General features: G+C 41.0%; 1 protein-coding gene across 1 annotated transcript; it reads left to right on the top strand.

The window, feature by feature from the left end:
• Positions 1-1,803: 1,803 nt before the first annotated feature.
• On the top strand, positions 1,804-15,610 carry LOC133379008 (vomeronasal type-2 receptor 26-like). Its single transcript, XM_061613620.1, has 4 exons — positions 1,804-2,190; positions 9,693-9,920; positions 13,085-13,211; positions 14,700-15,610. The coding sequence occupies exons 1-4, from the start codon at positions 1,804-1,806 to the stop codon at positions 15,608-15,610; spliced, it is 1,653 nt and encodes a 550-aa protein (XP_061469604.1).
• The last annotated feature ends 829 nt before the right edge of the window (positions 15,611-16,439 follow it).

Raw genomic sequence — 16,439 nt, forward strand, 5'->3', positions numbered from 1 at the left:
TGAAGAACTGGAGACTTCATGAACACTGAGACAGCATCTAATCCTGGCAAGATCATGTAGGACAGGATAGTTTGGGGATTCTCTAGCATCATTTCCACTCAAAGAACAGCCTCTTTGCTTAGGCACGGGCTGCAGCTCAGATGGGTCTTTCTTAGTGGTCTAAACAGAAATGGCAGTGCAGTTTCCCACTCTGTTCCCATCATCACTGCCTAATATAAAGGTTGCAAGTATGTTTGAATGTGCTTGAATGACATCTATTGTATAGTAAACAGAACCAAATCCATTGCACAATTGAGCATTCAGACAGAGGGAAGGGGAGATTGAGTGCTCAGGCAGTGCCTGTTAGTGGAAAAACCAGGTCCTTTTTTTAGTATAGCCTGAGCTCTCTGTTTCATCAAAGGAGAATTTATCTGCCCCCTTTGAGGCAGCCAAACCGCTGAAGCAATGTCAACATTTGCAGCAATTTCCTAATATTTTATTATATATATCTAATATTTACATATAAAAGGTTGTATGCTTCTTCTCTTCTGCAATGGAGTGTCTGTCTCCCCATTTGTATTCTGAAGCAAGAAATGGATTTTTACTTTGCAACAAGGATATGTCTCTATTCACCCTGCCCCTAGCACGAGCATACAGACCATTATTTGGGGATCAACTTTTGTGAGATTTATATTGCCTGGAAAGACCCTTAGTCTGTTAAAAGAAAGAATGTGTTCATTGAATTGACATTTTTATTCCTTGAATGGTGAATAGCAGGTTGACACTTTTTAACTGATTTATTTTTTGCAGTGCGTTCCATCCAAAGATCTGGCACATTTTGTCTTTCTTGTTCACCATCCAGGAAATCAACCAGGATCCCAGGCTCTTACCCAACATTACCCTGGGCTACAACCTCTATGAGACCTTTTCAGAAGAAAGGATGACCTCTGATGGCATGATAGATCTGCTTGCAGGCGGGGGAAGCAATATTCCAAACTATAGCTGTGGAAAACAGAACAGGTTGCTGGCTGTCCTTGAAGGGGCCAATTCCATAATCTCAAAAGAGATTTCAACCATGTCAGGCTTGTACAAAATCCCACAGGTCTGAAGAGGGGGCACACAGGAACTGAGGAGAATTTTATTTATTTATTCATTCATTTATTATACTTGTATACCACCCCATAGCTGAAGCTCTCTGGGCGGTTTACAACAACTAAAAACATTAAAACAAATATACAATTTAAAACACATATTTTAAAAACAATTTAAAACACAATTTAAAAATTTAAAACAATTTAAAACACATGATAAAATGCCTGAGAGAAGATGAATTTTAGCTGCATAAAATTCCTCTTTCTGTTCTGGGGACTTGAAACCAAAATCTCTTCCTTTCCTCACTAGATCAGTTATGGCTTTAATGCTCAGGTTCTTGATGATAAAACCCAGTTCCCTTTTGTCTACCGGATGATCCCGAAAGAAGACATTCAGTACCGGGGGATTGTCAAATTGCTCCTGCATTTTGGATGGACATGGATTGGCCTCTTTGCTCCAGACAATGAGAATGGAGAAAAGTTCTTGAGTGCCTTGACACCTCTGATGCTTAACAGTGGAATCTGTATTGCCTTTTCAAAAAGAACGAATGAAAAGAATTTTTTTGAAACACCAGGCCTGGATGAAGTAGATGAAATATTGGGACAAGTCAGTGTAATTATTTATTATGAATACCCTCATTTTGGAATGGTTGTACTTACGTCACTACAAATATTACTTAAGATTAAAAATCAGGCAACAGTCGTGATTACAATAAATTTTCAGGACATCGACATGAATCTGTCTTATGATGTTGAGGCATCCCCGCACATCCATGGTTCTCTGTCCTTTATCATGAAGTCCCAAATAAGAACAAAACATAACTACTATAACCCATATTCACCTGCTCTTCTACAGTTTTGGAAGAAAGCATTTTACTGTTCATATTTAAAGCACGTGTTGTCTGTCAGAGGTTGGCAAAGGTGCACAGAGAAGGAGAACTTGGAATCTCTGCCCCAAGAGGAGCTGGAGAGAGTCCTGTCTCAAGACAGCTACAGAACCTACTTCAGTGTCCAAATCATGGCTCAGGCCTTAAATGCTGCATATTCACCCAAATCCAAGTGGATGTTGATGGTGGGTGGAGGAGACAGGGTGGAATCTCCAAGGCTGCAGTCATGGCAGGTATTCCTTGTCCTTTTTTCAAACTGCTATCCATTGTCCTACCTGTGGCATCGAATTTAGCAGTGAGACAAAACATGAAGGGCGAGGGAATGCTGTCTTTTATTTACACCGCACTACCATTCTTCCTGCCCATCAGCACAGAAGCCCTGCTCTGGAGACAGCCTTGCTTCTCCCATCATAGTGCTTGGGGTGGGATCACACACCATGAAAGGAAAAAAACAGTCTGTGTGTTTTATTCCCCCTATTTCTTTATAATTGTTTATAACTCTGTGTGTGTGTGTGTGTGTGTGTGTTTGTGTGTGTTATTGCTGCTTTTTTGAAAGTTGCCAAGCTTACATTTCTTTTAACAAACCCTTATTTGCTGTTTGATTATATCCCTCACCCCCAATTTGCTGCTTCATAGATTTGGCTCTTTGTTTGCAGCCAAATTCTTTCTTTTCTTTTTAAGGAAACAACATAGCCACACTATACCTAGTTGTGTTGATGTTATACATTTATATTATCTTGAATTTCAGATTTTAATTACTAACAGCCACTGTCCACCTAGCCTAGTATTCTAATTATTGTTAATGTTCTGTCACTGCTAAGAAGTTTTAGTACTAGGGTTGCAGATCAGAAGCATTCCAAACCGTGAGATTTCAGAGGTGGGCCCTAGTAATGTCATTAAGCATGATCCATTAAGCATCAGCTGCAGGTGCTTGGAGCATATCACTCAAACAAAAAAGGCTGGAAATTAAGGTAGAAAATTTAGCTACATGAGAGTGTTCTCACCTGTTTAGGAAGCCTGGGTAGGTAACATTTAATCTAGCCTAGTGGCTCCCAACCTGGGGACCACGATCCCCAGGGGGACCACAGAGTAATCCAGTGGGGCCTGCAAACAGTAAAGAAATGAGTTATTTATTATCTTTTTTTTAAAAAACAACACACACTCCTTCATTCCCTGGACACTGTCTGCTCCCCACAGCCTCTGCAAATGAAACCTCCCCCTCGCTCCAAACGAGAGGGGAGGACTGTTGCTGAAGCACCAGAGCATCTTTCAGGCACGCCAAAGGCAGGCATCTCCGTATAACAGAGCTTGGAAAAGTTACTTTTTTGAACTACAACTCCCATCAGCCCAATCCAGTGGCCATGATGCCTGGTGCTGATGGGAGTTGTAGTTCAAAAAAGTAACTTTTCCAAGCTCTGCGTATAGAACACATGGCAGATGCAAAAGGAGGCTGTGGGTGGAGATACCAGGAAGAAGAGGGGATTGCTATCACCAACTCCCATCTCCTCACAGAATGAGAGGAGAGGGCTTTTTGTGAAGCAAAAAGAAGCTAGGCTGCGAATATAGGCTGCTTTCCCCAATCCTTCCTGCCTTTCTTGGCACCTGATTCACTGCCATCTCCTTTTAAGAATTATTCTTATTTGCTAGGCCACCCAGATTTTGCCTTCAGCCCAGATGGAGCCAAGAAGCAGTGAGGAAGCTCAGGATTTACTCACCACACATCTCTGAGGCTAAGTGTGTGTGCCAGAGTCCCCCTTTCTTTCACCTACACTCTGCCCCCCCCATTGTCTCTCTCCAAGATGCTGTGGCAGTTGAGGGCTTCCCCCCTCCTACATGACCAAATGCATGCAAGCGCAGTTGTTTGCAGGAGGGGCAAGTGTGTTTGTGTGTGTGCATGCTCTAATCTGTCTTCTGCTCCGGTCTCATTCCCCAAGAGCATGCTAATCATGTAATCAGTTCTTATGATCATCCCAAGGCCCAAAAGCTCTAACCCCCCTCCTAAATCTACTCACCCTTTTGTCTTCACAAAGTAGCATCCCCACCATGATCACATTGCTCCTTCGTGATGATGATGATGATGATGATGATGAAAAGCTCAGCAGGTTGGTTAAGGCTGGAGTACACGTACTGCAGCTGAAATGTGGTTATTTATTTAATTGTTCTTGTTGTTATGTGCCTTCAAGTCGATTATGACTTATGGCGACCTTGTTAATCAGTGACCTCCAAGAGCATCTGTCATGAACTACCCTGTTCAGATCTTGTAAATTCAGGTCTGTGGCTTCCTTTATGGAATCAATCCATCTCTTGTTTGGTCTTCCTCTTTTTCTACTCCCTTGTGTTTTCCCCAGCATTGTTGTCTTTGCTAGTGAATCATGTCTTCTCATTATGTGTATTATTTCATTTATATCCCACCTTTCCTCCAAGTTGCTCAAGGTGGTGCACATGGTTCCCCCCCTTCAATGTCAGGCTGAGAGACTGGCCCAAGATCACCCAGTGGGCTTCATGGCTGGGTTGGGATTTGAATCTGGATCGTAGCCCAACGCTGTAAACCACTGGTGTTGGGAAACAAGACTGTACATTTTCAGACTGTTGGGGGTGGGGAATCCCAATTTGATTGGACCTTTGCATTAAGAAAAGATAGCAACGCCTCCCTGTCTGCAGGGGGCTTTTTATGGAAAGGGATATTTGGAGATGTGGTTTTGCCACATACCAATTTTCCAATTAACAGAGGCTAAAATCACAATTAGCTTGGGAGGGTCATGAATTTTTTTGAGCTTTCATTTATGATGATGATGATGATGATGATGATGATGATGATGATGATGATTATACCACCCCATAGCCAAAACTCTCTGGGCAGTTTACAGTAATTAAAAATGTTAAAAACAAATATACAAATTTAAAAACACATTATTAAAAAACAATTCAAAAACACAATTAAACAAATTTAAAAACAATTTAAAACACCAATTTATAAAGGGGGTCTCGTATTCATAAAAGCTAGGAAACATGCACCTAGACTACTTGCTTCTGGCAAGAAGGGCTTAAGTGCCCTCAGGCCAGGCCAGTCAACAGAAGGCCACTGTTGGAAAAAGAGGGCCTAGTATTTTGAAGATATTAGATGGGAGCACTCAGGAGTAAAGATGGATGCCCCTGAAAGCAGCAATTCTAAGCACACTTATTAATGGACTAAGAACCAGAGAACTCAACAGGACTTATGTCTGAGTAGACATGGTTAGGATTGTGCTGTTGGTAAGGCTTGACTAGGGATCATTTGCAAATATATCCATATCAAAGTAGGGTTAGCAACCCCCTGCCTGGAATGCCCTGCCTGCCTTTTAATGTGGCTGCTCCAACCTTCCTTACAGACGTGACCATTCACTGCAGAGAGATATTTGAGGAATGAGTAAGAGTTAAAAGGATTCTCTACCCTTTTCTGCCTACCCTGTGGGCTGCTCTAACCTCACTTTGACAGCCAGCCCAATTCCAGTAAGTAATAACTGACAGAGAGAAAACATACGTGGTTTGGTCTACCTACACAGGCAGACCGTGAACAACAGCAGTTGAAACCACACTTCCCAGTATGCAAATTCTCTTTTAGCACTATTAAGCAAAAAACAAACCTTCATGCACCCTACAAGGTGCATCATCAGTGGGTTTAAGGGGCTTGAGCAGAGCACATGGAACCACTGTTGTTGCTTCTATGGAATTAAGAGAGAGGTTAAAGATAAATGAAATGCGAATAGAAAAAGGAAAATACAGTGATGATTTCCTAAATGTAATACCATACTAATCACAAGAAGATTCCTACAAGTAAAGCAGAAAACTCAGCTTCCCACAGCCAGTCAGAATTCCTAACCAAAACTAAAAAAAAAAAAAAAAATCCCAGCAGCCAGTCAACCAAGGTCACCTTTTTTACTGTCCAACTTTCACATCCATATATAGAGATTGGGAATACCATGGTCTGTATGATCCTGACTTTGGTGTTCAGTGATACATCTTTGCATTTGAGGACCTTTTCAAGTTCTCTCACAGCTGCCCTCCCCAGTCCTAGCTGCCTTCTGATTTCTTGACGATTGTCCACATTTTGGTTAATGAGTGTGCCAACATATTGATAATCCTTGACAAGTTCAATGTCCTCATTGTCAACTGTAAAGTTACATAAATCTTCTGTTGTCATTACTTTAGTCTTTTTGACATTCAGCTGTAGTCCTGCTTTTGTGCTTTCCTGTTGAACTTTCATCAGCATTTGTTTCAAATCATTACTGGTTTCTGCTAAGAGTATGGTATCACCTGCATATCTTAAATTATTGATGTTTCTCCTTCCAATTTTCACACCTCCTTCATCTTGGTCCAACTCTGCTTTCCGTATGATATGTTCTGCATACAGATTAAACAAATAGGGTGATAAAATACACCCCTGTCTCAAACCCTTTCCGATGGGGAGCCAATCGGTTTCTCCATATTCTGTTCTTACAGTAGCCTCTTGTCCAGAGTATAGGTTGCGCATCAGGAGAATCAGATGCTGTGGGATCCCCATTTCTTTTAAAGCATACCATAGTTTTTCATCATCTACATAGTCAAAGGCTTTGCTGTAGTCTATAAAGCACAGGGTGATTTTCTTCTGAAATTCCTTGCTCCGTTCCTTTATCCAACGTATGTTTGCGATATGATCTCTGGTGCCTCTTCCCTTTCTAAATCCAGCTTGGACGTCTGGCATTTCTCACTCCATATATGGTAAGAGCCTTTGTTGTAGAATCTTGAGGATTACTTTACTTGCATGGGATATTAAGGCAATAGTTTGGTAATTACTGCATTCTCTGGGATCCCCTTTCTTTGGAAGTGGGATATATATGGAACGCTTCGAGTCTGTGGGCCATTGTTTAGTTTCCCATATTTCTTGACAATCTTTTGTCAAAATTTGGACAGATTCAGTCTCAGTAGCTTGTAGCAACTCTATTGGTATGCCATCTGTTCCTGGTGATTTGTTTCTTCCAAGTATTTTAAGAGCAGCTTTCACCTCACATTCTAAAATTTCTGGTTCTTCATCATATGGTTCCTCCATGAATGAATCTGTCATCCTGGCATCTCTTTTATAGAGTTCTTCAGTGTATTGCTTCCATCTTTCTTTTATTTCATCTTGGTCAGTCAGTGTGTTCCCCTGTTGATTATTCAACTTCCCTACTTGTGGTTTAAATTTCCCTTTCATTTCTCTCATCTTTTGGAATTGGGCTCTTGTTCTTCCCATTTTGTTTCCCTTTTCTATTTCTATACAATAACTATTGTAATAGTTCTCTTTGTCCCTACGTTCTAGTCACTGTATTGTTGCATTTAGGGTTCTGACTGTGTTTCTATCTCCTTTTGCTTTTGCTTTCCTTCTCTCTAACCATTTTAAGAGTTTCTTCAGTCATCCATTGAGGTCTTTCTCTCTTTTTAACTAGAGGTATTGCCCTTTTGCATTCTTCCCTGATAATGTCCCTGACTTCAGTCCATAGTTCTTCCGGTTCTCTGCCCTCTAAGTTTAAAGCCTCAAACCTGTTCCTTATTTGATCTTTATATTCTTCTGGGATGTTATTTAAATTGTATTTTGGCATTATGATTGCTTTGTTGTTCTTCTTTAGCTTTACTCTGATTTTTGATACCATCAGTTCATGATCTGTACCGCAGTCTGCTCCTGGTCTTGTTTTCACAGAAAGTATGGAACTTCTCCATCTTCTGTTTCCAATTATATAATCAATTTGATTCCTATTTTGACCATCTGGTGATGTCCATGTGTACAGTCGTATTTTTGGTTGCTCAAAAAATGTGTTTGCAAGAAACAAATGATTGGCTTCACAGAATTCAATAATTCTTTCTCCTGCTTCATTTCTGTCACCTAAGCCCTATTTCCCCACAATTCCTAGTTCTTCTCTGTTCCTTACTTTTGCATTCCAGTCCCCCATGATTATCATCATATCTTGTTTTGTTGTGTGATCAATTTCCTCCTGTACTTCTGCGTAAAATCTCTCTAAAAATTATTTGAAAGATAAAATTTATAATATGGATTTTTGCAAGTACTTAAAAAAACTCTGTATGTACACTTTAACTACAGCTGAAATTGTTTACAGTAAACAACTGCCTACCACAAACCTGTTGTTTTTTTTGTTCTATATCTCCTGACCTGCACACAGAGAGAAAGCTATAAACCAAGAAAAGACAACAGTTTTCTGGCTTTGCAATGGGTTCTAGCTATTGCCAGCAGGTCAACAAATCCCATGTCAATCACTAGTCTGACTTCACTTATTGGCTACAAACCTAAAAGCCTGGGCTTAGAGCAGCCAGCCAGAGATTGGGGTGATTCACCTGGAGAACCAGAAAGGACCCAAAAAATATGGAGTCTCTGGTTGGAAACTGGAGACCAGGCAACCCTAATTAAGACTACAATCCACCACACATCCATCACATTTCTTTTCTTTTGTTGATTACTTATCTCAGAGTTTATTCTGGCTGCCAGCCATCCTTAAATGTTAATATTATTAAATCAGTTCCTCTCCACAAGCCATAAGAAGCAGCCACCTTGTGTGATATAGCCTTGGAGGATACACAGTATTACTATTACCTAACCAGCTAAACCTTGTGGGCATTTCTTACCCTGAGCACTGGCAAGACTGAATGAGCACTCTCAGTCTTTTTTTAATCTTTTTTGAAAAAAGGAAACTTCAAAGGTGGCTAGCATGAAATACCCTGAAGCTACCCACCTGATATTGGGAAAGGTTAATTTCCTCTATGGGGGCTATGATGTCTCCAAATTTAAAGTCCCTATGAGTAAAAACAAAAATGTGATGTCTCCATTTTAAATATTAAACCATTGTAAACTTTAAAAGGGGCTAGCATGTAAACTTCTGTGGGTATTTGGAAGGGGTAATCCCCTCTTTAGGGGCCACCATATTGGATGTCTCTACATGCATATATTATTTCCATGGTGCTGCCCACCTGTACCTGCCTGATGCTGTCAACCAGAGCCTAGTGATTCACAAACCTAATTTAATTTAAAAAACACAGGAGATCTGGCATGACTGAGCAGTCAAAGAGTTTTTTTGAAAAATGTACAAAGGAAAGTTTAAAGGGGACTAGCATGAAATTACTGGAGCTACACAGAGGAAATTTAGCAGGATTAATCCCCTCTATGGAGACTACTAAATCCCCAGATTTCATGTCCCTTTGTAAGAAAAGCACTTTATGTCCATTTTACTTTTAAAACCTTTAAAAACATAGAGGAGTGTAACATGAAAATCCATCTGATATTTGGCAGGATTAATCCTCTCTCTAGGGACTACCATGTCCCAACATTTCATGTCCCTATGTAAAAAACAAAGGAAGTTATTACTGTTATTGTTTTGTAATGCAAATTAATGAGATTTCTGGATATCTGTATTATCAGGATCTGGATTGGAAAGGATAAAGATATGTCTGCACCGAATCAGGATGCATATGTGTTTAAAAATCAAAGCCACAAATCGGTTTGGATGGTCCGTGCACAGCTCTATAGTTTATGGTATTTTGTACTGATTTTATTCTCTAAACCGCCTTCCTATTTTCTAAGAAAGGCAGTCTGTAAATGTTTTAATCAATAAAATTAAATGTCTGCATAGGTTTTATAATCTAAATGATATGCGCATTGGCCATAAGAGCCCAAAATGAGCAAGTTTGAGATATCCAACATGGTTTCTTAATGCTGTTTTCCATGTCATTCCAGCTTCACTCTTTCTTGAGAGAAATCCAGTTTTTGAATGCATCCATGGGTGGCCTGCATTTTGATGAGAATGGGGAGCTGCCTGTCCACTATGATATTGAGAACTGGGTGATGCTTCCAAATAAGTCTTGTGACAGAGTGAAAATTGGGAGTGCAGAGAAAGAGGCATCTACTGACATAAAGTTAGCCATTAACCCAGAAGCCATTGTGTGGCCCAAGTTGTTTAACAAGGTAGAGGACTTTTTTGCACACTTAACATTTGTAAAGTTTTAATAATTTGTTGGATATATCATAGACAACTTCAACTGAGATCCTTGGCACACTTACAAGGGAGTAAGTCCTACTGAATATAGTGCAGGAGTGGGAGGTGGCAGCCCAGGGATTCACTAGGGAGACAATTGGACCCTTGGATGATAAGGGAGTCAAAGGTGTACTAAAGAACGATAAGAATATTGCAGAGAAGCTAAATGAATTCTTTGCATCTGTCTTCACAGTGGAAGATATAGGGCAGATCCCTGAACCTGAACTAACATTTGCAGGAAGAGATTCTGAGGAACTAAGAGAAATAGTGGTAATGAGAGAGGAAGTTCTAAGCTTAATGGACAATATAAAAACTGACAAATCACCGGGCCCGGATGGCATCCACCCAAGAGTTCTCAAAGAACTCAAAGGTGAAATTGCTGATCTGCTAACTAAAATATGTAACTTGTCCCTCGGGTCCTCCTCCGTGCCTGAGAACTGGAAAGTGGCAAATGTAACGCCAATCTTCAAAAAGGGATCCAGAGGGGATCCCGGAAATTACAGACCAGTTAGCTTAACTTCTGTCCCTGGAAAACTGGTAGAAAGTATTATTAAAGCTAGATTAACTAAGCACATAGAAGAACAAGCCTTGCTGAAGCAGAGCCAGCATGGCTTCTGCAAGGGAAAGTCCTGTCTCAGTAACCTATTAGAATTCTTTGAGAGTGTCAACAAGCATATAGATAGAGGTGATCCAGTGGACATAGTGTACTTAGACTTTCAAAAAGCGTTTGACAAGGTACCTCACCAAAGGCTTCTGAGGAAGCTTAGCAGTCATGCAATAAGAGGAGAGGTCCTCTTGTGGATAAGGAATTGGTTAAGAAGCAGAAAGCAGAGAGTAGGAATCAACGGACAGTTCTCCTAATGGAGGGCTGTAGAAAGTGGAGTCCCTCAAGGATCGGTATTGGGACCTGTACTTTTCAACTTGTTCATTAATGACCTAGAATTAGGAGTGAGCAGTGAAGTGGCCAAGTTTGCTGACGACACTAAATTGTTCAGGGTTGTTAAAACAAAAAGGGATTGCGAAGAGCTCCAAAAAGACCTCTCCAAACTGAGTGAATGGGCGGAAAAATGGCAAATGCAATTCAATATAAACAAATGTAAAATTATGCATATTGGAGCAAAAAATCTAAATTTCACATATACGCTCATGGGGTCTGAACTGGCGGCGACTGACCAGGAGAGAGACCTCGGGGTTGTAGTGGACAGCACGATGAAAATGTCGACCCAGTGTGCGGCAGCTGTGAAAAAGGCAAATTCCATGCTAGCGATAATTAGGAAAGGTATTGAAAATAAAACAGCCGATATCATAATGCCATTGTATAAATCTATGGTGCGGCCGCAATTGGAATACTGTGTACAGTTCTGGTCGCCTCATCTCAAAAAGGATATTATAGAGTTGGAAAAGGTTCAGAAGAGGGCAACCAGAATGATCAAGGGGATGGAGCGACTCCCTTACGAGGAAAGGTTGCAGCATTTGGGGCTTTTTAGTTTAGAGAAAAGGCGGGTCAGAGGAGACATGATAGAAGTGTATAAAATTATGCATGGCATTGAGAAAGTGGAGAGAGAAAAGTTCTTCTCCCTCTCTCATAATACTAGAACTCATGGACATTCAAAGAAGCTGAATGTTGGAAGGTTCAGGACAGACAAAAGGAAGTACTTCTTTACTCAGCGCATAGTTAAACTATGGAATTTACTCCCACAAGATGCAGTAATGGCCACCAGCTTGGATGGCTTTAAAAGAAGATTAGACAAATTCATGGAGGACAGGGCTATCAATGGCTACTAGCCATGATGGCTGTGCTCTGCCACCCTAGTCAGAGGCAGCATGCTTCTGAAAACCAGTTGCCGGAAGCCTCAGGAGGGGAGAGTGTTCTTGCACTTGGGTCCTGCTTGCGGGCTTCCCCCAGGCACCTGGTTGGCCACTGTGAGAACAGGATGCTGGACTAGATGGGCCACTGGCCTGATCCAGCAGGCTCTTCTTATGTTCTTATGTTCTTATGTTCATATAGTGATGATTTATTTATTTATTATACTCTCTGGGCAGTTTACAGTAACTAAAAACAAATACAATTTAAAATACATCTTTTAAAAAGACAATTTAAAAGACAGTTTAAAAATTTAAAACAATATAAAACACATGCTAAAATGCCTGGGAGAAGAGGAAAGTCTTGACCTGGTGCCGAAAAGATAACAGTGTTGGCGCCAGGCGCACCTTGTCAACGTCATCGTTCCATAATTTGGGGGCCACCACTGAGAAGGCCCTCTCCCTTGTTGCCATCCTCTGAGCTTCCCTTGGAGTAGGCACCCGGAGGAGGGCCTTTGATCTTGAACGTAGTGTATGGGTAGGTTCATATCGGGAGAGGCGTTCCATCAGGTATCGTGGTCCCAAGCCATGTAAGGCTTTATAGGTCAAAACCAGCACCTTCAATCGAGCTCAGAACCATACTGGCAGCCAGTGCAAGCAGGCCAGAATCGATTTTATATGTTCGGACCATCTGGTCTCTGTTACCAATCTGGCCGCTGCATTTTGCACAAGCTGCAGTTTCCAAACCATCTTCAAAGGCAGCCCCACATAGAGTGCATTGCAGTAATCTAATGACGTTAATTGAAAAGGCTCTTGTATCTGTAGAAATTCCCCATGCATTTTTCAATCTTAGAAATCCATTGCTCACAGCAAGGCCAGCCACGGGGGTTGGTTATTGGCCCTAGCAGTTCAAAAGGACCCCTAACCAGCCCAACTCAGCTGTCCTGCTTACTGCCCTTGTTACCACAGGATGTTGGAAAGATTTTGGTTTCCTTCTGCAGTGAATGCCCTCCATTTCAGTTTACCCAAAATTTCATCTCCTGGCTCACAGAACTAATGAATTTGTACCCCACCATTAAAATGAGGCATAAATACATAATACATTCATGAAACCTTAATCCACCAATGACAATTTCAGTGAGATTTTCCCTTTTGAAAGGTGTGTGGGTCACTTATGGTCAGTGGGAATGGATATTGTGATGGGTCCTTCCCAAACTCTATGCATGAATTCCATAGACACAAATTCTCCTAACACTTTACCCTTGATGCACCTTCTTCTCTTTATGGCTAGACTGTGCCTCACTCCAGGTGTACTGAAAGCTGTCGCCCTGGATACAAGAAGGTTGTTCAACAAGGGGAGCCAGTTTGCTGCTATGCTTGTGCTCCGTGTGCAGAAGGGACCATCTCCACTCAGGAAGGTGGGTGAGTCCTAGGGAGAGGGCATTCCTTGGGAGCAAATAAATGGGGCAAAGATTCACTCAGAGACACTTTCTGTGGAGATCTGAGAGACATTTCTGAACAAGGATCCTGTCTTGGCCTCTACTTTTAATCACCTTCATTAACATGACAATGAAGGCACCAGGCAGACCTCCCTAGGGAGCATATTCCACAGATGGGCAGCCACAACTGAAACCAGTTGTGACTAGACTGATGAAGTAGCTGGAGTTTGGGCTTTGGACTGAGGAGTTCCAAGTTCACATCTCTGCTCAGGCACAAGGGAGCTTGCTGCCTCAGCCCATTCACTACTATTCAGGCTGACATACCTAACTTGTTGCGAATATAAAAATAAGATAACCACATGCATGGTAACCTGAACTCCTTGACGGAAGGGTACAATTCAACTGTAACCCACCAATGTATTTTTTTCTGTCCTAGTCTCATTTTCTCCTAAGTAATATTGGGGTTAACCCACCTTCCACTTCCAGATTTAAACAACACAGTTCCCTGTCTATACGCCAAGCTAAGGAACTGCTCCATCTTACCCTATGTGGTCTCCTCTGGAATGTCTCACAGAGGCAGATTTCCTGCCCTTGCTATCTAAAAACCTTTCTTGGGTGATGAGGCATGGACTGAAGCATGCTCTCTGATGGAGAAAGCCAGTGTGGTATTGTTGCTGGATTTTTGCATTAGGACCATGGACAAATCCCCACTCTGCCTTGAAACTCCTTGGGTAACTACTTCTCGTCCTATCCTACCTCACAACGTTGCTTTAAAAACTTTGAGTGCCAACTCCATATACTTGGAGGAAGGGCAGCATAGAAGGGTAACTTTAAACAAGTAAATGAGCCAGGAATTGGTGAGACTTTTTTTCAGTTCCAAAACTATCAAATTCTCACTTTCTGAAATATGAGAATCAAAACACAGCCATCTTTCAAAATTTGCACTTATTTGAATTTAGTGATGCAGTTCGCCAACCAAACAATATTTATAAAAGTCCTTCTGTTAGGGGCAAATGTGCATAAAAATAAATACATAAATGAAAATAAAATGCAAAAATTCATTATATGACAAAAGTGGCTTGCAAAAATGAGTGCAATAGTAAAACCCTTTAAAATGTATTGATTGGGAGAAATTCACTCTAAAATACTGGAGAAATTTCATGAGGGTATTTTTTTTTAAAAAAAATCACACATTGCTGCAGAAATGTGGAGAACTGAATTTAAGAATGGAAAAAAATGAGGAACTGAGGGAAGTGAAATGAAAAGATCTTTCTATTCCTAAAATGAGCAAGCATTTTGCCTCCCCTTCCCTAACACACATTCTTCTTTCCTGATCTCTCCCACATCAACATCTTCCTCTATTATCTATTACCTAATAACCCTATTAACTATCTATATATTATCTAACAGAACATAGATGGTTATGGATGTAAGTGTTCCTGAATCAATTCTCTTTCTCCTACATAGATGCAGATGACTGCATCAAATGTCCAGATGATCAGCATCCAAACACAGAACAAGATCAATGTATTCACAAAACTACCAACTTCCTGGCTTATCAAGAACATTTGGGGATCATCTTAGCTTCCATTTCCCTATTCTTGTCCTTAATCACTGGCTTTGTTTTAGGAATCTTCATTAAATTCTTAGAAACTCCCATAGTCAAAGCCAACAACAGGGACCTCTCCTTCATCCTCCTCATCTCCCTCCTGCTCTCCTTTCTGTTATCCTTCCTGTTCATCGGCCAGCCAAGGAAAGAGACCTGCCTTCTCCGACAAACAGCCTTCAGCATCATCTTTTCAGTTGCCATGTCTTCTGTCTTGGCAAAAACCATCACTGTGGTGCTGGCCTTCCTAGCCACAAAGCCTGGGAACAAAGTGAGAAGATGGCTGGGGAAGAGTCTGGCCAACTCCATAGTCATTTCCTGCACCTGTGTCCAAGTTGTCATCTGCACCATCTGGTTGGGGATCTCTCCCCCATTCCCTGAGTCTGATATGCATTCCCAAACTAGAGAGATCATCCTGCAATGCAACGAAGGGTCCGTGACCATGTTTTATAGTGGCCTCGGCTACATGGGCTTCCTGGCTGCCATCTGCTTCACGGTGGCTTTCCTTGCCAGGAAGCTGCCTGGGGCTTTCAATGAAGCCAAGCTGATCACCTTCAGCATGCTGGTCTTCTGCAGTGTTTGGGTCTCCTTTGTGCCCACCTACCTGAGCACAAAGGGGAAATACATGGTAGCCGTGCAGGTCTTCTCCATCTTGGCCTCCAGTGCTGGGCTTCTGGGGTGCATCTTCATGCCCAAGTGCTACATTATTGTCCTCAGGCCTGATCTGAATACAAAGGAGCACTTAACCACAAAAATGAAAGATGACCTCTGATTCTTAAAATGTTCAGTTTTGAGAATTAATGTCCATTACAGCAGTAATGAAACTCAAATACTTACCTTGGAAATTTAGACCTAAATCTCTCTTCATTTTGCAGAAATCATGAATGAATCACAAAATAAGGACTGCCATGAGTTTTACATGCATTGCTTTATCACAACATGATCAACCACACTCGTCTTTATGCAGTTAAAGGACATCTGGAGTCACCCTGACTGGTTTTGCACAGTCTTATTTTCTAGCAAATATGCACACACATCATCATCACCATCATCATCTTTTTAATTGCATGATACCTTTTCCAAAAATGAGTAACATGTCAAATTAGAAATACATAAAATAAATGAAAAAGGGAAAGAATTAGAAATAATCATAATATCAATAAGTAAATCCATTCAAGAGAAGGTAATTTTACTAGATTAAACAAAAAATAAAGAACGATATGAACACAAAAATGGAATAGCCATGTATGAAATATTTCCAGACCAAGGATTCTCAAATATCTTCTTACATTTTATTATTATATGGATGTTCAAACTGTAATACCGTAAAACTGAATGTAAGAAATAACAGCAGTAGCAATGTATTGCCATAGGAATGTGGCTATCCCTTCCCACATTCCTGGTTGGGACAGGGGATAGATTTTGGGTTAGTCTGATGTGGAGCTGGAAGCTGGAAAGACACAGAGAGATTTACTCTCTGTTCTGAATCCTAAGCCAAGGATTTGGGAACTCCCCTAGAAACCAAAAGGGGAAGCAAGATCCGTTGGAGTGTTAACAGTGAGAATTTTTCCATCTTAAGCTCAGGTTGTATATATATGTAA

This window comes from Rhineura floridana, chromosome 3 (genome assembly GCF_030035675.1).
Source record: "Rhineura floridana isolate rRhiFlo1 chromosome 3, rRhiFlo1.hap2, whole genome shotgun sequence".
In the NCBI taxonomy this organism is placed as follows: Eukaryota; Metazoa; Chordata; class Lepidosauria; order Squamata; family Rhineuridae; genus Rhineura; species Rhineura floridana.

What these genes read in the sequence shown, in the direction of transcription:
- LOC133379008 (XM_061613620.1), top strand. Translation starts at nt 1,804, where the DNA reads ATGAATCTGTCTTATGATGTTGAGGCATCCCCGCACATCCATGGTTCT. An exon ending in CAAGGCTGCAGTCATGGCAG is followed by an intron (nt 2,191 to 9,692) that starts GTATTCCTTGTC and finishes ATGTCATTCCAG; the next exon opens with CTTCACTCTTTCTTGAGAGA. An exon ending in GACCATCTCCACTCAGGAAG is followed by an intron (nt 13,212 to 14,699) that starts GTGGGTGAGTCC and finishes TCTCCTACATAG; the next exon opens with ATGCAGATGACTGCATCAAA.